Here is a 25,053-nt window from a genome sequence, read left to right as displayed (position 1 = left end):
CAAGAAAATTGACATTCTTATGCTCTCTGAGAAAGTCTCTAGGGGGCTTGTTAGAGATTTTGATCTACCAATAGTCAACAATATCGTAACATTCACATTCTACGTTAAGGAATCAAGCACAATCCCAATCACACCAGAGTATGTCCTCGTAGGGTCGAAGCTGTCGCTGATTTTTTTGGTGCTATGTCTCTCATTCTGCTTCATCGCGCTCCTTGTTACAGATTTATTAGATGCTACTACATCTGGGATAACCGTGGCCAACGACACCCTGCTTTTCCTTGTTGCGACGTTCTATTCGACGTCTTGTGATTTGAAAACCTCTGCCCGCTTCTGTACAAGTCGCCGCTTTGTCGTCCTAGCATGGGTCCTGGGCAGTTTCTCTCTTTCGGTATACTTCAAAGGCCAATTGACTTCGTGGCTGGTAGCTCGCATTCCAGAACCAATCGTGGACGATCTGATTAAACTCGAAATAGCTTTGGATGCTCGCGCAATTCGACCGTGCGTTACCCGAGATACACCGTGGAACTCAGACGTCCTTAATTCACACGGAAGTGTAGTCCTTAGAAAATTGGAGAGATCTCTTGACCCGCAGGCGGACGAGGGCACGTTTCATGACTGCTTCACATGCGCTTCAAAGAAAGGCCGGCTGTGCCTCGCGGTTAGACAGAGGCCGTGCATAATGCGCTCTTTCTACCCCAGATTGACTGAGTCAAAGGATCCGCTGGCACTATTCTACGTGGGCGTACCTGTGCGGAAGCACTACCGTCTGTCGATGGCCTTTCGATCTCTCGTTCAAAGAGTCGACGAGACGGATTGGTTTCACATGGCTAACATACACTGCAGGGTATCTCAGCCAAAGGAAAAAATACAGTCGTCAACGGAGTCGCTGAATGTTGTTGGTGTGGCACAGTTTGTATTGCCGTGTTTTGGTGTGTCGGTTTTTGTGTTATTTTTGGAAAGGCTCTTCGGGCGCTATTTTGTTCTGCGTGCTGCGAGATCGACAAGAATACGGGCAATGTAAGCATTATGTAAAAAAATGCGAGAACCGATTCTTTGATTCGTTTTTGCAATTGCATAACAGCTGTGCGTTTTTTTTTTTGTCCAAGACCTTTCAGTTATTGCTGATAAAGAGTATTCGCTCAGCAGAAGCTCAACCGCGGCTCAATGTTTTGTGCGCTGGAACATTTATGCAAAATATGTAATTTGTTAAGGACGGCATAGATGCGTGGTACATTGAAAGTCCACATACAGATCGATATATAATATAAAGGCACTCAACACTGCGAAGCTAATGATTCACTTCATAGTTACAAGAAATTGTGTTTCTTGCACAGTTTGTGATTTAGCCACATGTATGGGGCCTCAAGTGGCCGTGTGAAGCACGCTTTGACATACGGATTGTTATGTTGTTTTTTGTTCGAATTCTAATAAACAAATTAGGAATTCATTGCGTTCCCTTTTTATATACACGCTCAGTGCTACAAGGTCTTATCTGTTGCTCCATATTCTGCATTCCTTTCATGTTGTAACCGGGAAAGTAAAAAAGGACGCTTTGTTAGAAGAAAAGCAGAAAAGAAGGGCTTCCGACGTAGGCTTCAAAGAAGCCCGTAAAATTTTGGTGGAAGCGTTGGGGTCTGAATACAGCGATCCCGCCTATATCTGCGACCGCGTCACCCGAAGCGCACGTGCGGAGAGTGCTGCTACCCGATACGGCTCAAATAGTTTCCCGCCTTCCCAATAGATGGCGCCATTGCTCAGCTGTTCAAGACGTGCTAGAAATGCTTTGGTTTATGTGCATGTACACGCCCGGCGCGGTCGGAAATTGATTATGAATGGTTGGACTTCACCGCATTGTTCAACATATTTAGCTAACTTTGAGACTTTGTCCTCCCCTCACATTTTTTTTTGTCTTCCGTGGAAACTCAGCTCGGCCTGAAGCATGAGCAGAACATGAAGAGCTTAGATTGTACAGAGGGTTCATCTCAAGCGGTGGGGAGCTTTTGCGATTTGAAGGCGGCACCTACTGGCGGCGATCTGTCGCCAGTGCACCATGCACTGCGTTTTCGCGCGGCGAGGAGGAAAGCAGGAGGAAAGGCGGAGAAGTTTGCAGATCATCAAGGCTTTCGTCACCTCCTTGCAGCCCCTACTGCAAAGGCGGCCCATAAACAACGTTACCCCGATCGACCAGTTATAAACTCTCTAATACAGCCTCTCTAACAGAAGAGTTCAAAAGCAAACGCAACCTCCTAAAATAAATGCTAAGCAGCACTACTTTTGTCGGCGGCCACTGTGGTACTCGAGTTTGACGAGGTCGTAAGTATTCGCGACTCCAACTCTCCATAAGTGGCGCGGCTAGTTTAATAATATGGCAGTTATAGTGAGGGCGGATATGCGTGCTGGGTGTTCCAGTTGCGGAGCCTAGCTGTCTTGTCTGCTGGCTTCGCTCAGGCATACACATTATTCCCACTTATAGAAGGAAGCTAGGGTGCTGTGCGCGAAGGTCATCTCTTTATCCTGAAAACAACACAGAAAAAGGGGGGCAATAGTGTCGCCAGGAGGCACGTTTTAATTCAGGAACGAAACTGGAACTAACTTATATTCTAGACTTCACTTGTTACTACAGGTGTTAATTTCGGTTTATCTCCTAATTTAGGATAGGTCTCTTCCATTCGGCTAGAAAGTTCTGAACTAGTTCTGTCCGAGTTTAGAGGAGTGCAGGAGTCGTGCAGCAGCGGCGCAGAACCAGTGCAGCCACCCCGTTAGGACTGGCGCTGTCATCGACTTCCGGAGTACCGATAAAACGTATGCGCGAGGCGTCGTCTGCTCTTGTCGCCGGGCTGTGTCGCCATGGAATTTTGTCTGCTAGCGCTTTGACAAGATCATTTCCGTTATTTTTATATTTCTCTCCTTGTCAAAAATATTTTACACGTATGTTTCTTTACATTGTATTACAAAGTGCGTGCAGTATCCAATGAAACATGTCTGCATTTTATATCGTCTGATTTCGTGCTGCGATCGCTTTCATAGACATTTCGTCGACTACGTACACCTGAATACCTTCGCGAGATCAAGATGACGATGTCCCGTCAAAAAGCTACTGGCGGCTGCAGTAGCGCTCATCGAATACGAGAGCGACGATGAGCTCGACGACATCATTGCCCTTGCCTCGATTGTTTCGGCACGGACTGACAGAAACAGGGTTCCCCTGTACTACCAAAAGGTGGTTGACACCTACTTCGATTTTGAATTTATGCGCTTGTTCAGGCTTTCGAGAGAGACATACGCGGGTTTGACTGGTCGACATGAAGCTTCAGCGTTTTACCCGGATTCCGTTGGTGGACGACCGCAGATTTCGGCGGAGAAGACGTTGCTGATTGTGCTTAGTTACTTAGGCACGAGAGCCACAATGTTCCAGATGGTGGATTGCTTTGAAATAACGGAGTCGTCCGTTCATCTCTGTATTGAAAGAGTGCTGAACTGTCTGAACAATATCAGCGCACAAATAGCACCTGGCCTGACCAGGAAAGACGTCGGAGCAGCCAAGCCGGCTTCCTGAGGAAGACCAAGGGGAAAGGGCCCCGCAAGACGATCGATTGATGGATGCCATGTAGAAATCCTGAGACCCAACGGAGTCTCCAAACTCCTTTTACAATCCGGACAAGTTTCATTCCATTGCTCTGCAGGGTACCTGCGATGATCAAAATCGATTCTTCGACGTCTACATCGGGATCCCCGCGGTTCCGCGCACGAAGCCCGTGTGGGGGGCCGCGAGGCCCTGCCACGTTATTTAAAGTGAGGACATAGAACGAGACAAGCGAACGACGTGTCTGCCTGTGATGGCGGCTTCAGAGCATTCTCTTGCACGCGCTCCCCGAGGCGCGTGCGCGTGATGCGCCTCGAGCCATCTCTTTTATTTTCATGAGAAGAATGGATCTGTGGGTGCGTTGCACCCTACAGATATGCCCCCCCTTAGTGAGGAGCCCCGACGAGCGATTAAAGAAAACGAAAAGAACAACGACAACACACAATTAGGGCGCTAGCTCTGGCCATGAGTTTGTCCAATGAACTTGAGCAGACTTCCTGCGAGACTTCGGACTTTCCTCGCGCGTCTCACATGTGATGAGGTTCACGGGTGCGTGCTCGAGATGGGCTGGCTTTAGACGCTCGAGAGCGATGGTGTCTCGTCGTCCATTGATCTGTACAACGAAGCCACTTGGCTTCTTTTCCAGAACCGGGAACGGTCCCATATAGTGTGGTTGGAGCGGTTTCCTTCTGGCTGTTTGGCGCACGAACACATGCGTTGCACTGTACAAGTCCTGAGAGACGTAAGGAGTCTTGGCAGATACCGCGCGCGTAGGAACTGGTCGTAGGTCTGCAAAAACCTCCTTCAGCTTTGTGGCGTAGTCTTCTGGCCTCGTGTTTGGAGACGGGTCGACCTCGAAAAAGTCCGATGGTAATCGGAGGGTCGTCCCATAGACGACCCTCCGATCCCATCCTGAAGGAGAGCCCCGTCTTCGAGGACGCGGAAGACAAGTGTGCGGGTGGATACCTGCTGGGGAATTCGGCTTATCCCCTGCTGCCATACGTCACGATTCCCTTCACGTCTTTAAAAGCGGCCCTGCCGACCTGGAAGACTACGTATAACATGAAGCACGGTCAACAGAGAGTGACAATGGATAACACTTTCGGGCAGCTCAAGCAGCGATTTCAGAGAATGTGCTTGCTTGACAGCGCCAACATCAGACAGTGCTGCCTTGTCGTTATGGGCGCCTGCGTTCTCCACAACCTTTGTAATGCAGAGAGATACTTCTTCGATGACTTGTACAGCGCCCGCCCGCCTGACCAAGTCTCCAACGACGACGACGACCACGCGATCCAACCGAACGACGCCACAAGGAGTCTTTCCGAGCGGATCCGAGAGGCCATTGCTAAGACCGAATGTTAGGAAGCGATATCTACACCTGCTCTTCCAAAAATAGTATTCGTCTTTTTTGGTGTATGCGTGTCTATGAAGATACGAAGATGGTACTTGAGCTTTGGAAAATTCTACGTACTAACGTCATGAAAACACGATTAAACAAAGTAACGGGTTACTTCGTTCCTTCATTTCTGCGTACAGTATTATTCTGATCCAATATCCTACTGTATTCGTATCGCAGAAAGCATATATGTGGGCATGCACTGGTAGTCAGTGCCATTGACTCCTAAAACGTAACATTGTTCCCCAAGCTATTTTCAGGCTAACAAGCAACAGAACTTTAGAAAACAAACTAGATATGGCGGTAAAAATTTACATGCTACAAAACTCGGAAATATTTTTAAAAGCTAAGAACGAATCAGGGAACTACAGAGGAGAAGCAAACAAAATCAGCAAGACAATTTCAACGAATTTATTAGTAGGGAACAATTGTGCCCCAGTCGAAATAATAAAACTAAAAATAAAACGGCCTGCGAAACAGTCAAACTGTAGTCAAGTTCAGTGAAATGCATGAAGCACGTCTACTCTGCCGGCGCGCTCTTTTCGATGGCAGTCACGAGGCGCTCGAGAAGAGCCATCCGGTCCTTGTGTCGCTGCCCGCGACAGGCCTCCATGTCGGCGGACACCTTGAGAAGCGAGCCCAGGGAGGTTTCTCTCTTTCTCTTGCTCGGTGTGCCGGCCGGAGCACGCTGGTTGGAGGGCGGAGCCAGCCCTGAGGCAAGGGAGGAGGGTCCTGCCTCTGTCCCTCGGGAGGTTTCAACCTCGGTGCTGACACAATTTTTTTTTTTTTTATGTTACGTTTATTATAGGTTTTCTTAAGTGCTTACTTCGTCTCTCCTTCCTTCTGAATGACTCTTCCCGGTGCGAACAACACGGTTGGTGCAATGTGGTGCTCCTTTTTGAGGTTGTCTCGAAGCTCACTAAGCCACAAAAACAGCAGGTTTACGAGTGATGACCTATATTAAGAATTGGTGAACGTACGTACTCCTCGTATTCGAAATGCACCCTAGAGTGGCCTGACTAGTTGTGTTTGATTTGGCGTTCTTGTAGGCTTTTTGAAAGACTTCCATTTGTTCTCGGCCTGGTCAGCTGTGACAACGCCGCCGAACTCTCCGACGACGGTGCCGGCCGGCTGCTGCCACAGGGCTCGTTTGGTCCTAAAGATTATGTGTACTACATATTAGCATGTATTATAAAATATCCTGACAAAGGCATACCTGAAACCCCCCTTTGTTCTCAGACGCTCTTTTAGTTCCCTCTAAGAGCCGATAAAGAACTTAGTCTTCACGGCACTCCATAGCTGCCCGTCGACGTCCGTTGTGGGTGGACACGCAGGCTGCAAAACAGCTGCGTATGCGTCCGGCTCGGAGGCAAAGACGAGCGGAACTCGTTCCCCGTCTTAAAGAATGGAATGCGAAGATTGTAAGCATCGGTGTATAATCGCGAGGTAATGAATGGCTTAAGCAAGTCATTCACCAAACGTAAACAAGGCTGCGCAGCCTTCTTACGATTTTTAACATATCTAATTCGAGCTAATTCCTAACCTTGGTTCCGTACACTATCCCGCTTCCGTCCACTACGGGTACACCATTTTCGTCCACGAGTGGGAAGACTTCAGTTTCTACGTTATTGTGTATAACAAACATGCTTTAAACTAGCGAGCACAGCGTGTAAGAAAAAGAAGAGTCGTCTGCTTTCGTCGTCTGCTACTGCACGAACGCTGAACTGGCTTCGGAGCCGGTGCAAGCATTTGGGGAACTAGGACTGAACTCGTTCAGAACTAGGATGAATCGAACGCGCCAGTGCAGCGGTCGTGCAATTTCCGGTTGAATCAAATGCGCCAGTCCTTGCACTGCTGAACTAGTTCAGCCAGTTCAGGCGAATCGAACAGAGCTGATGCGTCTTACAGCGTAATTATTGAGCTGTACATATAACTATATTTGGTGCTCTTTATTTTTTGAAGATTTTTTTTTTTTTTTTAAACCATGAAAGCTATACTTCTGTTTGTGCCAGTGAGTTATGCGGTCAGAGGGACATTATGTGGGTGGCTACTTTTTCGGTAAGTGGGATAATTAATTAAACATCGATAATTATATTTTTAATTAATAAAAATGGAGTTATGGCTCCATTTAGAAAATGTCTCAGCGTAATCGAAAACCAGTTAATGAGTAAGTTTACGAAAGACTTTCTGCGCGTGAGAAGCTTAGCAGTGCACTAAAGTTACCACTCGTAGAACAGGTAGAAGGCTGGGACTAGACAAGAGGCGTAAAAATGAAGCTTGCGCCTTATCGCAACCTCTAGCCTTGTACGTGCTCCACGAGTGGTAACTTTAGTGCACTACTACCCTTCTCACGTGCTCAATGTCTTTCTGAAAATTACTGATTTAGGGGTTTTTGATGACGCTCAGCAAGTCTCTAAATGGAACCATATATGTACTTTCATAAATTAAAAAAAGTGAAGAAAGAAATTCTAGTAATTAGCCGTTTTATGGAAAAGATTAGTCACCTGCATAATGTCCCCTTGGCGGAATAACTGACTCGCACAAACCGCCCAAACAAATCTGTAAAAAATAAAAAGCACTATATATATTTATATTTATTTATTTATTACAAGCCTCGTTTAATGCGAAGTTAATCGTAAACTTTTTTTTTGCGGATGACTGTGTTTTGTACAACCTCGTGAAATAAGCAGCTGACCAAAAATAGATTGAATAATGACCTAAAAACATCTTAAGCTGGGGTGCGAACTGGAAAATGACTCTGAACATTAAAATGATGTCTTTTCCACAAGTGTGTAATAATAAACACATTTTTAAGGCTTCATACTTTCTTGTAGTGGAAGTGATTAAAGAACTATCGGTAGTTTCATATCCAAAAGTTATAATCAGTGAAAACTTGTATTTATTGAACACATAGATTGCGTTTGGTCTAGCGCCTTTAGGGTCCTTAAGGGCATCTGACGTAAGCTTCCAAGAGGCTCAATGCGACTGAAGCTCGCAGCTTACAGGCCTTGGTCATCACTTGCCTAGAATGTGCACCTTGCCTAATGGACCCCATATTGTCACTAACATATCTAACCTCGAAAATCGCTGGTTGACCAGGAATACAGTAAAGTTAATTTGCAAACTGTATAAAATAGAGCTGATAGCGTGGCTGAAATAATAAAATTATTAGGTCTTGAAATGCTTCAAGCTAGGCGCTTTGAATCGAGGCAGAATTTGTTGTGCCCAATGCGTGGGTATTTTAAAAAATTTTCGGAATAAAAATGAGAACAATACATATCTGATTTAAGTAATGCTCTAAGTTTTTCGGCATAATCCCCGCGAAGCTCGGCACACTTGGTCAGGCGTTTCTTTAGCGTTACTATAAGGCCCGTTCACACTCTTGCAACCGAGTGCGACCGAGAGAGACCAAACCGGTTTTTAAGCCTCTTGCGATCTCTTATGACCAGCTCCGCTCAGTGCATCCGGTCCCAAGAAGTCTTTCTCGGTCGTACTCGGTTGCAAGAGTGTGAACGCGCCTATACCCTCCGGGAAGTGACGTTATTTGAGATCCCCTAAATAACTGTTCACAACATTCTTTCCTTCTACATTCGAGAGACATCTCTTTCCAGCCAGGAAGGACTTGAGTTTCGTTGATATGCGGCAGTCAGAGGGAGGCAGATAAGGTGAATGAGGCGACACGAGAAAAAAAAAAAAGTCTAACAAAGCGAAGTCTGAAGAAAGAGCTGAAATTTTGTTTCGCAAACGAAGGTAGCGTAAAATATGATGTCGAGTAGAGGAACACACACACGGACAAGCCCTGATTCGTAACTGATGTTTACTGAAAACAAACAAACAAAGAAAGATAAAGCAGAAGGGCATGTAAGTGTATAAAATTAAAACTCAACGGAAAAAGGCAAAAACTGGTTTTGATTTAAAATTAGAATACAAGAAAATCGGTAATGAAAATTAAGTTACACTTACATATGGATTTTTCTACTTGGCCTCGTATATTCATTATCTTTATTTGTGTAATGCATAATCAACAAGCCCGTCAAATGATCCTGGTGAAATGTTAGTGCCACTGAACCATTTTTATATGAAACGGAATCGCCTCGCTCGCCCTTTCCGTCACCAGAGCATACACCCGTCAATCACAACGTCTTCAAAGTGGAACAAATTTACCAGCTCTGCTAATAGTAAGGCCGGTAGGTGAAGCATCTGATTATGAGGGAGGGGGAGGGGCGGTTTAAGAAAAGCGTGTTCTTTGCCATCGAAGGAAGCTGAGCTTCCTAAAGATGTTACGCTGCCGACCGGGGTAAAAAAGGAAAGTTGGAAAACAGGATGTTTGCTGAAATAAAATGAAACAAAGAAAGTCCAAATTTATCTACTGCCAAAGCCGAATTTCGTCAGAACAACACCTGACGTTTTGGACGCATGCAGAATTTATATAAGTGAATAACATACTGCAGCTAGAAAGAGAATAGGGATTTCTTTTCTGGCTGCAAACTTTTCGACTGAAATGAATCGTAAAGTTGCCGAAGATGTACCTTATTTTTAGACAATATTAGGCTTAGGTTGATGTTGGCTCATACAGAAATTTGATGTTTCTCTTTTTTGTCTCGATACGAAAGACAAATCGTTGCACTTTCTACCCTCTACTGTAAGAGCCGGTGGATGAGCACGCAGAGGAAGATGGCCATCACGTTGTGCTTTCGGGGTTGCTTAAAGGGCCGCTCGGCTGATAACATCGGTCTCACTGGGGCTTATGATGAAAGGAATCATAGCAGCCGCAGAATGGACTGGAGAAAACTGAGCAGCGCTCAACCCCTCAGATTGCAGACAGCGCAATCGGGCAGTCAATCAAATGCCAGCTATTTGCCTCCATCTCGCGTCCCTATGCAGTGCACACGTGGTCTTCCACGTGTGCACTGCATAGTGCACACGTGGAAGTACTTCAGTAATGTAATAATATTTGCACTTTAAGTAGTTCCCTTTAGAATTATTTCGCGACATTCTTAACACATGAGACACGATCGAGTTAGATTTTTTTCTCGTAACATACAATACCAACGAAAACCACAATGTTTTGTCAGAATGGATTACCCATATGAAAAAACCTGTTGTTGGCCGGAGAAAATAAGTTGTACAGCTGCTTTTACGGCTGCGTTTAGTTATTAGGGACGAAGCTTCTTAGGGTCTAGCCTTGTCCGTCTGTCCGGCCGGCCGGCGTCCGTGCTCACATAAGAATGTTTGCTCAGTCGACAGAATTTGAACATGAGCGGGGAGACCCCGATGGATTTCTAGTCCATCGCCTTAACCACTCGGCCACGACTGCGGGACGAGTAGGGGGCTCTGAGATGTGGTAGTTACTCAAGAGCTGGGGATGTCATGGATGAAACGTTGCATGTAGCCGCTCAACGTCTATAGAGCAGAGGGCGCTGCGGTCAAATGCGTATATAATCGCGTTAAACTTTGCATGCATTGGTACAACGTTTATAGACGAGAGGGCCCTGCGGTGAAATGATCAAATGCGTAGATAACCACGTTCCATACCAAACATTCTCTTTCTGACATGGACCGTTGACATAAGCGGTGGAGATGCATTCCCACGGCTTCTAGCGGATCCAAGCTGATCCGCTAGAGGAACCAATGGCTCTGCATTTAATCGACCATAAAACAGTAATAATGAAGTCGAAACGCAACTCGGAACTCAGCACTACCTACGAGCAATAAAAAAAAATCAGCACCATCTGCACTACCTATCAACAATAAAATCAGTATCATCAGCACCACCAGAGCTTCGCCCCAATCAACATCATTCACCACGTGGAGATGTTTTGTGTAGTTTTTTTCTATGGTCTCTCCTATGTGTGTCTTTAAATTTTTTGTTGCTTATCACAGGTTAGGTACAGCCATGTATAAATTATTCAATAATAAGCTAAATAATTTTGTATTGTTTTATGTGTGGGTCTCTTTAGCCAGCGTGTTAGAGCTGCCTACAGCAATTTATTTGGTTATTTTAGCCGTATACAATACCTTATTTGGTCTGCTCTATGGGATTTTTATGGCTTTCCGTATGGGTCTCTTTAGATAGTGTGCTATAGCGGCTATGCGGTTTATATAGCCATCTACGGCTCCTTCTTGGTATGTCCCCCCGCAGATTGAGACTTTGTCAGCGCACCCAGCTCGGAAACGCCCCTGCGTTTCTGAGCTGAGAGGGTGGTAGGTGCACCAATTGTTTAGGTCGCTTAGAGCCCGCAGAGTTATTCCCATGTTTAGGTGATCTCTCAAGCCTTTTCAGGGCACGTTGAAGTACCATCTCAGATTATTCACATTCAGCAGATCGGTTGCACGTTTGTTTTAATGTATGGAATTGTCAGTGTGTAATTAACTTCTACGAGGCTAAAAAATAATGCCCTTCTGTTAGTTTACCTCTAAAATTTAAGTTACCTCGGCCAATAATTATTGACGGGTTTGCTTTACGAGATATGTAGGCGTATCAAGTTCAAGACGACTTAATAAACTTTAGAGGTGGACATCCTTCTTTATTATATCAAGATAGAATATCGGTACTTTTAATTTTTTAATATGACGACTTCCGTTTTTTTTTTTAATTTTGATTCTTAAAGATTTTATTAAGAACGAGCGACCTTGTGCTCGATGCTGTTTGTTGGTTCGCAGTTTTGACACTGGAATCTTTAGCTTTCATTTGCATAGGATAAATTTTTGCCCTGACCTGATCTGATAACAATAGTTTTCATAAAACTGACCGAGAACGTGCCGCCATTTTTAATAAACCGAGAGGGCAATCGCACTGTTGCCGCCGTTTCTCAATTCAGCGACGAATGAAGCAACGTCAGCATGTCTCGAAAAAAACTGTTCATACGAAATACTTTTGCTTCATTTTTAAAACACTCTAAAAATGTATTTTATTTGTGATATTAGTTTAAGCTGAGAATCTCGAGCATATAGTTTTATACTAGGCAGTCTCTCCTACTGACCGAGAGTTTAGGCAACGAAAGTGCGTCCTAGTGGATTAGCTCGCGCTTGCAGTAGCGGAATTGTTGTACAGACGATTACCACGCCAAAAAGCTTGGGAGCAAAAAATAAACCAAAACAAAGGGAGCATTAACACAAATAATTATAAACTACGTGAAGACCTTGAAAAAGCAGAGTTGTTTTGAGTTGAAATGAATCGGCGATATGGGATCACTGTAGCGCATGCCATTTCTAGACCTCGAGATGCGGGAAGGGGGGTGCGCAGCCGGTTGCCTGCGGACAGACCCCCAGCGAGTCGCCGGCCGCATGAGGGCCGCGAGTTTGAGACCTTTGGTCTAAACATTCACACGCCCCAAAATATTCCTTAAATCTTCAAGCTGTATAATGAAATCAAAATTATGGTAAATGCACATACAAAAATCTCCATAAATTATTTAAAGGGGAGATCGGTAGCTGACCATGGGAAACCAAATATTTTTTTGCTGTGGTTCGTGAGATGAATGAAACCACCGTAATAAAAAATTGCTTGGGCAACTCTATTGGGCGATAGATCAGTGTTGTACGGAACGGCGTTCCTGGAACGCGTTCCTTTTAGGAGGAAACGAAGGAACGTTGCCGTTCCATTTTGCATCGGTGGAACTCGAGGGGGATTGCGTTACATTTTTACTGGAACGAAAAAAGGAAGGCTGTTCCTATTTTTCTATTTTCTTTGTCCAATATGGTAATTCTTATTTTATCTCGAAAAGGTACATTTAATGTATAAAAACAATATCTTTACGAAGAGTAGGATCTCGTTAACTTTTTCGTTACTTATATTAGGCTTTATTTCGTGTGGTCCTCGCTTGGTAACAGTCGGCTGCAGGAGAGCTAGTGGACATCGATTCGTTTTTCAGCGCCCGAGACTGTGGTAGAAAAAGCAAATCTCTTAATAAGGAAAAGACACAAAACAGGGACGTTTCCGACTCAGCTTCTTTCTTTGCTTTTACGAACCCTTATATGACCATAAATCTAAGGTCGACTACAGCCATCATAGAACCTCCACGAAGAGGTTGATGATGGCTGGGTTCCACGAAGAGACCTACAGTTACAACAAAAGGAGAGGTTACCAAAACATCATTGTATCCCTAACATTGTTCACTTAAAGAATACCTAAAAATTAACCTTTATTCATTATCCTCTTGGCCCCCGCCCTCAAACTGAACAACGACTCCAGCCTTTACAGAAAAAAGTGAAAGCCGTTTACAACTCCCTGTAACACCGAATTAGAGCGCAGCTCTTGAGGAGGAGGAGGGAAGGGTACTGGGGGGGTGAAGTGACCTGGGGGGGTCACGTGACCTTGGGGGGGTCACGTGACGATGACGTCATCAGTGACGATGACGATGCGGACTCCGATGACGTCATCAGCGATGATGACGATGACGATGCGGATGTCGGTGACGTCATCAGTGACGTCACTGATGACGTCATCTGTGATGATGACGATGCGGATGCCCCCCCCCCCGAAGTCACGTGACACCCCCAGGTCACGTGACCACCCCCAGGGTCACGTGACCCCCACCGAGGTCACGTGACCTCCCCGATGACGTTGATGACGTCACCGGCATCCGCATCGTCATCATCACTAATGACGTCATCAGTGACGTGACTGATGACCTCACCGGCATCCGCATCGTCATCATCACTGATGACGTCATCAGTGACGTCACTGACGACGTCACTGGCATCCGCATTGTCATCGTCATCATCACTGATGACGTCATCAGTGACGTCACTGATGACCTCACCGGCATCCGCATCGTCATCGTCATCATCACTGATGACGTCATCAGTGATGATGACGATGCGGATGCCGGTGACGTCGTCAGTCACGATGACGTCATCGGGGAGGTCATGTGACCTCGGCGAGGGTCACGTGACCCTGGGGGTGGTCACGTGACCTGGGGGGTGTCACGTGACCTCGGGGGGGTCACGTGACTTCAGAGGGGTCACGTGACTTTGGGTGTCACGTGACCCTGGGAGAGGAGTCACGTGACCTCTGGGGGTCACGTGACCTTGGGGTGACCTTGGGATGACCTTGGGGGCCACGTGACCTTGGGATGACCTTGGTTACGCCGACGGCGACGCCAACGGCGACGCCGACGCCGCTCAAGCCGGGAACGGGCCCCTAAGAGCTGCGCTCTAAAAGACTTGACTTGTAGCTTTCAAGACTTACTTCCCAAAAACCCTAGCCTCTTCTTCACTTGCTCGTCTTGCTGACAGCAACGTCGAGCAGCAACTATTGTCACTTTCGAACAAGTGACTTTGTTAGATTGAAACATGTGAGGTTGTAAAACTCTCGTGCGATGTGGAGCTACAGTACATTTGGCTTGTCTGAATTTCCCATCACAAACATGAATGCGGTTAAAAGTTAAAAGCTTAGATTTTTAACGGTGAATATAACAAGTAAAACCCTGCCTCCACTTGTTTTCTTCTCCTGGTTCCCTTCTATCACGGTATTAGATTCATATGTTGCCATTTAATGAAATGAATAAAAAAAACTCTCCTCGATATAATTAATTATGGCAATAAGCAAAATACGATTGTAACATAAAATGCAATGATACGTTCCATTTTTGTATCTGCAACGGGAACGAACTTCGTTTTAACATGCCAAACTTGTAACGGGAACGCGTTCCAAAAATCGGAAGGAACAAGGAACGACTTTTCGTTCTTTTTTTAAGGAACGTGTACAACACTTGATACGATGATAGGTGGGCATTTTAAGCTGTCCTCACTCAAACTCACGATCACCATTTTTTCCTCAATCAGAACTCACGCCCACTCAAGATCACGATTTATTCGAAGTAGGGTCATCACCCGGACTCACCCTCACGATTCAACACAAAACCGAAACTCACGCGCCGTCATCATCACGGTCGTCATGCTCACAGTTAATCACGTTCATCACGCACACAGGTCATCATGGTCCTCACGGCACTCACACTCATAGCTCCTCACGGTCCTCACACTCACAGGTCATCATGATCATCACACTGACAGGTCCTCACAGTCCTCATACTCACAGGTCATCACAGGTCCTCACACTCACAGCTCCTCACGGTCCTCACACTCACAGGTCATCATGATCATCACACTGACAGGTCCTCACCGTCCTCACACTCCCAGGTCATCACAGGTCCTCGCACTCACAGCTCCTCACGGTCCTCACACTCACAGGTCATCATGATCATCACACCTGACAGGTCCTCGTCGTCCTCACACTCCCAGATCACCACAGGTACTCACACTCACAGCTCCTCACGGTCCTCACACTCACAGGTCATCATGATCATCACACTGACAGGTCCTCATCGTCCTCAAACTCCCAGGTCATCACAGGTCCTCACACTCACAGCTCCTCACGGTCCTTACACTCACAGGTCATCATGATCATCACACTGACAGGTCCTCACCGTCCTCACTCTCCCAGGTCATCACAGGTCCTCACACTCACAGCTCCTCATGGCCCTCACACTCACAGGTCCTCACGGTCCTCACACTCACAGGTCATCATGATCATCCCACTGACAGGTCCTCACCGTCTTCATACTCACAGGTCATCACAGCTCCTCACGGTCCTCACACTCACAGGTCCTCATGATCATCACACTGACAGGTCCTTACCGTCCTCATACTCTCAAGGTCATCACAGGTCCTCACACTCACAGTTCCTCACGGTCTTCACACTCACAGGTCATCATGATCATCACACTGACAGGTCTTCACCGTCCTCATACTCACAGGTCATCACAGGTCCTCACACTCACAGCTCCTCACAGTCCTCACACTCACAGGTCATCATGATCATCAGACTGACAGGTCCTCATCGTCCTCACACTCCCAGGTCATCACAGGTCCTCATACTCACAGCTTCTCACGGTCCTCACAATCACAGGTCATCATGATCATCACACTGACAGGTCCTCACACTCCCAGGTCATCACAGGTTTTCACACTCACAGCTCCTCACGGTTCGCACACTCACAGGTCATCATGATCATCACACTGACAGGTCCTCATCGTCCTCACACTCCCAGGTCATCACAGGTCCTCACACTCACAGCTCCTCACGGTCCTCACACTCACAGGTCTACATGATGATCACACTGACAGGTCCTCATCGTCCTCACACACTCAGGTCATCACAGGTCCTCACACTCACAGCTCCTCACGGTCCTCACAATCACAGTTCATCATGATCATCACACTGACAGGTCCTCACTGTCCTCACACTCCCAGGTCATCACAGGTCCTCACACTCACAGCTCCTCACGGTCCTCACACTCACAGGTCATCATGATCATCACACTGACAGGTCCTCATCGTCCTCACACTCCCAGGTCATCACACTCACAGCTCCTCACGGTCCTCACACTCACAGGTCATCATGATGATCACACTGACAGGTCCTCATCGTCCTCACACTCCCAGGTCATTACAGGTCCTCACACTCACAGCTCCTCACAGTCCTCACACTCACACTCACAGCTCCTCACGGTCCTCACACTCACAGGTCATCATGATCATCACACTTACAGGTCCTCACCGTCCTCACGCTCTCAGGTCATCACAGGTCCTCACACTCATAGCTCCTCACGGTCCTCACACTCACAGGTCATCATGATCATCACACTGACAGGTTATCACCGTCCTCACGCTCCCAGGTCATCACAGGTCCTCACACTCACAGCTCCTCACGGTCCTCACACTCACAGGCCATCATGATCATCACACTGACAGGTCCTCACCGTCCTCACGCTCCCAGGTCATCACAGGTCCTCACACTCACAGCTCCTCACGGTCCTCACACTCACAGCTCCTCACGGTCCTCACACTCACAGGTCATCATGATCATCACACTGACAGGTCCTCACCGTCCTCACGCTCCCAGGTCATCACAGGTCCTCACACTCACAGCTCATCACGGTCCTCACACTCACAGGTCCTTACGGTCCTCATACTCACAGGTCATCACGCTTATAGGTTGCTTTCTTCGTGTTTTTCTTTTGTTGCTCGCAAGCCGTTGGTTTGTCTTCGCGTGAGTCGTGCGGAGACCCTTAAAACAGTGAACTTTGAACCGCTTATCCAATTTTAAAGAAATATACTATGTGTATGTTTATGCACCGCACATTTCTACCGAATTTCTTTAACCTGGATTAATTACGAAAGAAACTAAATGCTGGCTGACGAAAGTGGGTGTGTTGAACTTTTACCTGCTGACATGGGTGGCGGTAAAATACAAACGCTCCTTCCGACAGGTTACACAGACAACGTCGCAGTGATTAGACCATCGCCTCGCGGTGCATACCTCGCTCCTTTGTACACAAATAAACGATTACTACATATATCACCCCCGTTTCTTCCTTTTTTTGTGCCACCCATACGTACTTCTACGGAACTTTATGCAGCATATATATATATATATATATATATATATATATATATATATATATATATATAAAACTGAGAAGAAAAAACCCTTAGTGAAAAACAGCAACAACGGACGATTTAATCTTCGACGTTTCGGCCGGAGTCCGGCCTTCATCAGGAAGAACTTTTACAGATGAACGCGGGTGGTATTTATACAATGCTACGGTCGAGTCCAAATTTCGGAGGGGTGACGGTTGAAGCTTTCGAGAGGGGGAAGCGGAGGGCAGTTCTTATCCGGGTGAAGAAGCTTGAGGGTCGGTGCCAAGTTTCAAGGACGGCGGGATGACGGTTGTAGCTTCTTGAGAGGGGGCGCAGGGTGACTTTGTGTCCGGGCCGGCAGCGGTGACCTATATAGACGATAGCGTACAATAGACGAAAGTTACACGCGCAAACTAAAATGCTGTCTCAAAAAAAAAAAAAAAAAGAAAGGGCGGCACGGTCTCTTGTGTGCATGCAGGCATGCATGAGTCAAACCTGGAAGGGAACAATGTTAAACCTAGAAGTAAAAAGAAATACAATGGATATCAGAACCTGGAAATAAAAGAAAAGTTGATGGTCCAGTTCCGGCCCCAAACACAGTACCACTGTTAACAACAAAATCTACAAAAAAAAAGAAAAAAATGTTTTTGGATTGCTGTTGTTATTCGTCTGTTAGCATTTTAATCGATGCCAGAGTACCGGGGCTTTCATTTATTCCTTGTTTAATAGTGTTAAATCGGTAAATTAGGTAGGATTCACGCTGTTCACGTTCGCGATTTGATATAAATCCAGATTCTAGGAGCGTCACTGACAATTTATCAAAAGAATGTTTTGGGAGAGCGAGATGTTTGGATAAAGGCAGTGCCGGAAGATTTATGGCGTGAAATTTGTGATTATTAAAGCGCAGTCTAAATGCCGTTCTAGTCTGCCCTATGTATTGCATTTTGCATACCGTACACTCGAATAAGTAAATGACATTCGACGAGGCACATGTTAAGTTCCCTTTAATTTTGATCGAGAACTGCGAGTGCGTGCTGCTGGCCGTGCTTGTGTGCTGCATCTGTTTACAGATTAGACATCCTGGGTGCCTCCAAGGCCTACATTCGTTAGGTGGTGGCGATGAATTTATCCGAGAGTTTACTAGCGCGTCTTTGAGGTTACGCGATCGTCTGTGGACTACCCCCGGGGCGGATGGAAACGCGCGTTTAAGGCGCTCGCTTTGTTCGAGAATGTTATAATGTCGTCTCAAGACATTATTTACATCAGGATGGTTTATGCTATAAGTTAGACATAGATTTGTGCGTTGTGTGGGGCGCGGGCTGATGAGGTCTGCGCGGTTCAGTTGTTTGGCTTTTCTGATTGCATCGTTGATTATACGGGGTGGATACTTTTGTTTCTCTAGCACTGACTTTAAATTTTGACTGCTCGCATCAAAATCTGTCTCTTTTGAACAAATTCGTTTGAAACGATGAGCTTGGCTATAGGGAATGCTGTTCTTGCAATGGTGTGGGTGGTCGCTTTGATAATGAAGGTATTGCTGCCGATCTGTTGGCTTACGGTACAGGCTCGTGGCGAGTTTACTTTCGTCTATCTTAACGTTGACGTCTAGGAAGTTTATTTCGGTTTGAGAGTACGAATGTGTAAAGCGGATGCTCGGATGAGCAGCATTGTATCGACCTATGAAGTCCACCAGCTCCTCCTCAGTGTGCGACCATACAATAAATATATCATCTATAAACCTTTTGTATATTACCGGCTTTACGGGACATTCAGAAAGGAACTGAGATTCCAATTTTCCCATGAATATGTTGGCATAGTTCGGGGCCATTTTGGTGCCCATCGCGGTTCCGCTAACCTGCCGAAAGTATTTATTGTTAAATTCGAACGTGTTTAGTTCTAAGACAAGCCTCGCTAGAGTAGCGACGACGTCTCCATCTGGGGTATCCGGTTGTTTGTGGAGTTCGTACATGTCAATTAAAGAAAGTATTCCATCATCATGTGGAATATTCGTATACAGCGATGACACATCGAGTGTAACGAGATATGATTCTTTTGGTATGCATAAATTTGATATTTCTCTTAAGAAGTGAGTTGTGTCTTTAATGTACGAATCAAGAATTGTAGGTATATGTTTAATTAAACTGTCTACATATCCTGATATGGGTTCGGTTACTGTACCTATTCCGGATATGATTGGACGCCCTGGGTTACCAGGTTTGTGAATCTTAGGGAGCATGTAGAAGCGCCCCGGAGAAGGCTGTACCGGTTTCATTAATTTATGTTCGTTAGCAGTTATTCTGCCCTCGTCTAGGAGATCCTTAAGAACCGAGGTCACAATCTGAGTGTGGTGCACCGTAGGGTCATCCGCGAGAGGTTCATAAAACTTTGAGTCATTTAGTTGGCGGTTTCCTTCTCGGATGTATTCAGAAGTGCTAAGAATCACAATTGCTCCTCCTTTATCGGCTGGTTTTATTGTTATGTCTGTCCTATTGCTCAGGGTTTTTAAGCTAGCCCGTTCGGATTTAGTGAGGTTATCCCGTCTTCCCGCCTGCCTGCGATATTCCCGTATTATGTCTTTTTGCACAGCGGCTATGTATAAGTCAAGACAATCATCACGGTTAGCTTTTGGCGTCCAGTCGCTCGTTGCACGCTGCTGAGAGGTGTTGGAGCTAGAAGTTTTGTCCAAGAAGTATTCCCGCAATCTTAAATTTCGAGCAAAGTTGTCGAGGTCGCGTAGTAATTGAAATTCGTCAACAAAACCTGTGGCGGGACAGAAATTTAATCCCCTCGAAAGGAGTCTTTCCTCTTCTGTTGATATAGTCACGCCAGATAGATTAACAATTGTAGTGCCACAAGGGGCACTAGTGCTTGACCTATCGTCTGTTATGCTAATGGCCGGTTGAGTATGTTCGTTATAGTTAAATGATGTCGTGATCTGAGGTAAAACAGGGTTAGGAACCTTATCGCGCTGTAGCTTACGTAACTTGATTGTTGCGAGGTCATGGTGTTTCTTTTTATCAAATTCAGATAGGGCGCTAATTTCGGATGTCGATAAGGGGCCATTTGAACGGAGAAGTGTAGCGGTCGCGGTCGTTAACTGTTTCACTTGTTTGTCACTATGCTGAATCGCTATTTGGACCAGTTTAAGGGAACCTTCAAGGAGAACTTGTTGCCATTCCGATCGGTCATGTTGGTCGAGGTTTGTGCAGGCGGGAGGAAGGGAAAGCGACATGCCCTTCGGGGTAATGCCTGCGTTAAGGTACACTAGCAAGGTTGATTTATGGAGTTCGTGCCTAATGCGTTTATCTGAGAGCTTTCGTACTTTAAGAAAAGTGGTACTGTAGTTTGGAGTGGAGGAACTGGACTCACCGAACTGTCGTCATTTGTCCTTCTTCGGGTGCGGGGAGCTCTCCACGGCGGGCTTTCGCAGGTTGTAGCGCTGTCTTGGGGTACTTCTCGGCTGCTGCGGGCGTTGCATTGGTGCCACACTCTCGGCAGGTGTCGGGTACTCACCGACGTAGTTGACGCTCTCGCTGGCTGCCGGGCACGGTGCTCGCGGGGTCCCCACAGGGGCAGCTGGGCTCTCGATGCTCTCGCTGGCTGCCGGGCACGGTGCTCCCGCGATCCCCATAGGGGCAGCTGGGCTCTCTGGACTGGCGTAGTGGGACCTGGGACTCTCGGGGCGCCTGGGTTCCTCTGATGCGGCTCTCCTGGTGCAGTTGGCGGTGGCGGCGGTGGGGATCTCTGATGACCACCCTGGCGACGTCGTACTTGCTCCACGTTGCAAGATAGACTTCAGGTTTGCCGCGAGTGTGTGGTGACCCTACGGTGCACTGAGTGTGGTGACCCTACGGTGCACCACACTCAGATTGTGACCTCGGTTCTTAAGGATCTCCTAGACGAGGGCAGAATAACTGCTAACGAACATAAATTAATGAAACCGGTACAGCCTTCTCCGGGCCGCTTCTACATGCTCCCTAAGATTCACAAACCTGGTAACCCAGGGCGTCCAATCATATCCGGAATAGGTACAGTAACCGAACCCATATCAGGATATGTAGACAGTTTAATTAAACATATACCTACAATTCTTGATTCGTACATTAAAGACACAACTCACTTCTTAAGAGAAATATCAAATTTATGCATACCAAAAGAATCATATCTCGTTACACTCGATGTGTCATCGCTGTATACGAATATTCCACATGATGATGGAATACTCTCTTTAATTGACATGTACGAACTCCACAAACAACCGGATACCCCAGATGGACACGTCGTCGCTACTCTAGCGAGGCTTGTCTTAGAACTAAACACGTTCGAATTTAACAATAAATACTTTAGGCAGGTTAGCGGAACCGCGATGGGCACCAAAATGGCCCCGAACTATGCCAACATATTCATGGGAAAATTGGAATCTCAGTTCCTTTCTGAATGTCCCGTAAAGCCGCTAATATACAAAAGGTTTATAGATGATATATTTATTGTATGGTCGCACACTGAGGAGGAGCTGGTGGACTTCATAGGTCGATACAATGGGGATCCGGACATTTCGGTGTAGGACATTTCGGTGTAGGACGTTTCGGTGCGGACATTTCGGTGCACGGAAATTTCGGTGCACGGATATTTCAGTGTACGGACTTTTCGGTGCACGGTCGCTTCGGTGCACGGAAATTTCGGTGTAAATTTGAAGTTCGGGAAGTTGAACTTACTTGCAGTTATTCGGACATTTTATGTTCACGCATAAAATATAACAGTTGTATTCATTAAGACATAAAGCTTGTCCCAATTCAAACACGGTTGATTCTGCTCGTTATTAAGACATACATACCTTAAACAAGTTAAATTACTTTCCTCTTTCACACTACGAGGATATTTTCCTAGCTAGCAGGTGTATAGCTAAACACAAACTTATTCGCTTGTCTGACTTTATTCCTGATGGAATGCTCTTTCTGGAAAGTAGCTCGAGATTATAGGCCTTCTGAATACTATAGAAACAGGTAAAGATACACATCATAGGTTAGTCGTGGGTTTCATTATCAAGCAAAAGTCCGAAGCCAAATGCATTCAGAAGCAAAATAGTACACAAAATGTAATGTGGACCACTTTTATTTACAAAAGGCACATGGCCCGGGACCTAGAACGACACGTTGCGGGCAACTCCCCTTAGGAAGCGTCGCACATCACTAGCGTCGTATTCTCTAGCAAGTGTCTTTAACCGTTCTGCAGCCTTCGCGTATTTCGAGGCCTGCTTGAAGCGCTGGCCCATCTCGAGTCTTCCAAGCCGGTGAAGTTGCAGGGCGTCTTCTCGTTGTAGCACCTCCAAGAATCTCCAGAGAGTTGGGTGCGCGCACTGAACATGAGCTTGGAAGCTCCGGTGCCAGGCTTCCACTGAGTTCGTGGTCTTGGAGCCGCCCTGGAGAACGGTGTCGTGGTGGTTCCATAGCTTAATTGGAAACTGCGCATCTCTTCTGCCCCGTGCCGTTAGCCGCCCAATAAACACATCCTCGAAGTAGTCGACCACCGGGAGAAGTTCTGCGCGGATGCTGGACGCAAGCTCGGTGAATGCCCCCTCCACGTCGTCCTGGGGCACAATTGCAAGAGCTGGGATCATGCGAGCTTCCAGGTTTATGTCGGGGTCAAAAGCATACAGCTCCTGTAGTCCTTCCGACTGAAGTCTGCGGTAGACACATTGCGACAGGTGAAAAAAACACCCGCGCACGTCGGCGCTTGGGAAGACCGCCCTGAAAGCGTTGATAGCCGCCAGTTCGTAATCCACTGTGACGGTCCTTGGCTCGCAATCTCCCCCACACTCGGCGTTAAGGGTGTTCAGGGCTCGCGTGTACGTCCCACAGTCTTTCCGCGTTAGCAAAATGTATGCCGCAGGCAGGATGGAGCCGCCCACTTCGCAGTGTAGACTGTAAACCTGGAAAAACAACTCAGGCGCAACCTTGAACGTCCCGTCGGCGAACCACTTCTTAGATGTTCGGAGAACATCCACCATCTGCGGGCTGCAGAAGATAAGGAAACGGTCCTGGTCTTGCACACCGGAGTAATGCAACAGGAATCTGGACCCGTCAATCTTCGACGCGTACTGCGCAGGGATGACGACGTCTTCTAAGCGTGAAGGGAGAGGCATTGGCCGTTGCTCCATCGCCCGCGCCCTCCTGCATGCAAAAAAGTTGGAAATATTATTGCTGTCACGTTTCAACTATAGGGCGGTTACTCATTATTATTTTACTATATGTTCAATTTTAAAAATGTTTAGGCTAGCCCGATGATAAACTGGACATCTCCATAGCATATGAGGTGGCATATATTTTGCAAAGGTAGCAAAGATGTTAATTCGTAACATTCGTGTATAACACTTACCTTAATGTTCTCTTAACAGTGTCCTGAGGCGGTAAGTAACTGCAAGCTTCCGGTGTCATCTCGGCCACCAGGCGTCCGACGATGGCTTGATTGGGTTCCTCAGTCGTCCGTGCTCTTTCCTTCATTGATGAGTACGCCAACTTGGCCTCTTGGTCCAGTCGGCTGGGAGCATGGCTGTGTTCGTTGATCAGCTTGACAACTTCTTCGTCAATAGTGTGAGCCCTTGCTTTACACTCCAGTTTCCGGCTACATTGCCAGTATGTCTGCGAGGAATAGGCGTTTTTATAAATTATAACTTAGCTAAAGACAGGAAGAGTCGGCGTAACAATCTTCGTACTATTAAAAAAAGATCGCATTTGAATCGCAAACTCAGTGAAAGGCTCACCTTTTCTTTGAAGCAACGTTCCTTGTCATACTCGAAGCCTTCGTGCAGAAGTTTCAGCCCACCGCGGTTACTTCGCAAGTACACAGCCATTTTAGGGAAGTGACGAGTTAGTTTGCACCAACACTGGTTGGCATACGACGAGGCGACACACAAGTGAGTCACCAATAGGGGCGTGTCCTCTAAAACCGGAAGTTCTCCCCCCTCCCTCCGCTTCACATCTGCGGCGTTATGTCCTCTCCTGGACCTTCCTTCCTTTATGATAGAATGCGAAAAATTAACTGGAAAGGGCAGAAATAACTGGTGACATAAGACCAAATGCAGGGGTGCCCCCCTTTTCGCACCTCACCCGCTGAAGGCGAAACAAAAGAAAACGAATTCCTGCCTTGTTTGTCCGTATTGTCAATTTCTCCATAATTCTTCTAGGAGAGAAAAAAGGTTTGTTGAATGGAACGGCTTTACAAAAGGCAATTCCAGTGATAAGCCTATATCCGGACAAGCTATCTTGGGTTGATTGTTGGACACCGCAGGAGCATAACATAGCAGCCGAACAAAGGGTAGACTTACCTCCTCCCTCCCCTGCCCCTACTCTTCCCGCTCTAAAGTAGTGATCTTAAAAAAAAAAAGAAATCGGCATACCCTTATTTGTGTTTTTCGGTTTAGACCAAAAACTACTTATAGCATATAACTAGGATTCCATGCTTTCGGAGTTTAGCTTTCGTCAAATTTGGAGGTTTTTTTGTGTTTTCTTTTCTCAAAAATCTGGCATTTACCGGCGTTTATTTTCGGTAAATACTGAATTCTCAGAAATTACGAGTTTATCGAATTTTATTTCTGGTCAATTTCCAGATCTCCGAAAATGGTGAACAAAATAAAAAGAAGCTATTC

General features: G+C 46.4%; 1 protein-coding gene across 1 annotated transcript; it reads right to left on the bottom strand.

Moving 5' to 3' along the window:
• Window positions 1-22,395: 22,395 nt before the first annotated feature.
• Window positions 22,396-23,322, bottom strand: LOC120849303. Its single transcript, XM_040221509.2, has one exon. It carries the CDS (start codon window positions 23,023-23,025, stop codon window positions 22,549-22,551), a length of 477 nt encoding a protein of 158 aa, XP_040077443.1. The 5' UTR covers window positions 23,026-23,322; the 3' UTR covers window positions 22,396-22,548.
• Window positions 23,323-25,053: the final 1,731 nt, after the last annotated feature.

This window comes from Ixodes scapularis, unplaced genomic scaffold, assembly GCF_016920785.2.
Source record: "Ixodes scapularis isolate PalLabHiFi unplaced genomic scaffold, ASM1692078v2 PGA_scaffold6__148_contigs__length_123643588, whole genome shotgun sequence".
NCBI classification, from domain to species: domain Eukaryota; kingdom Metazoa; phylum Arthropoda; class Arachnida; order Ixodida; family Ixodidae; genus Ixodes; species Ixodes scapularis.
Note: the sequence above shows the minus strand (reverse complement) of the source record. Positions and strands in the feature narration are given on the sequence as shown.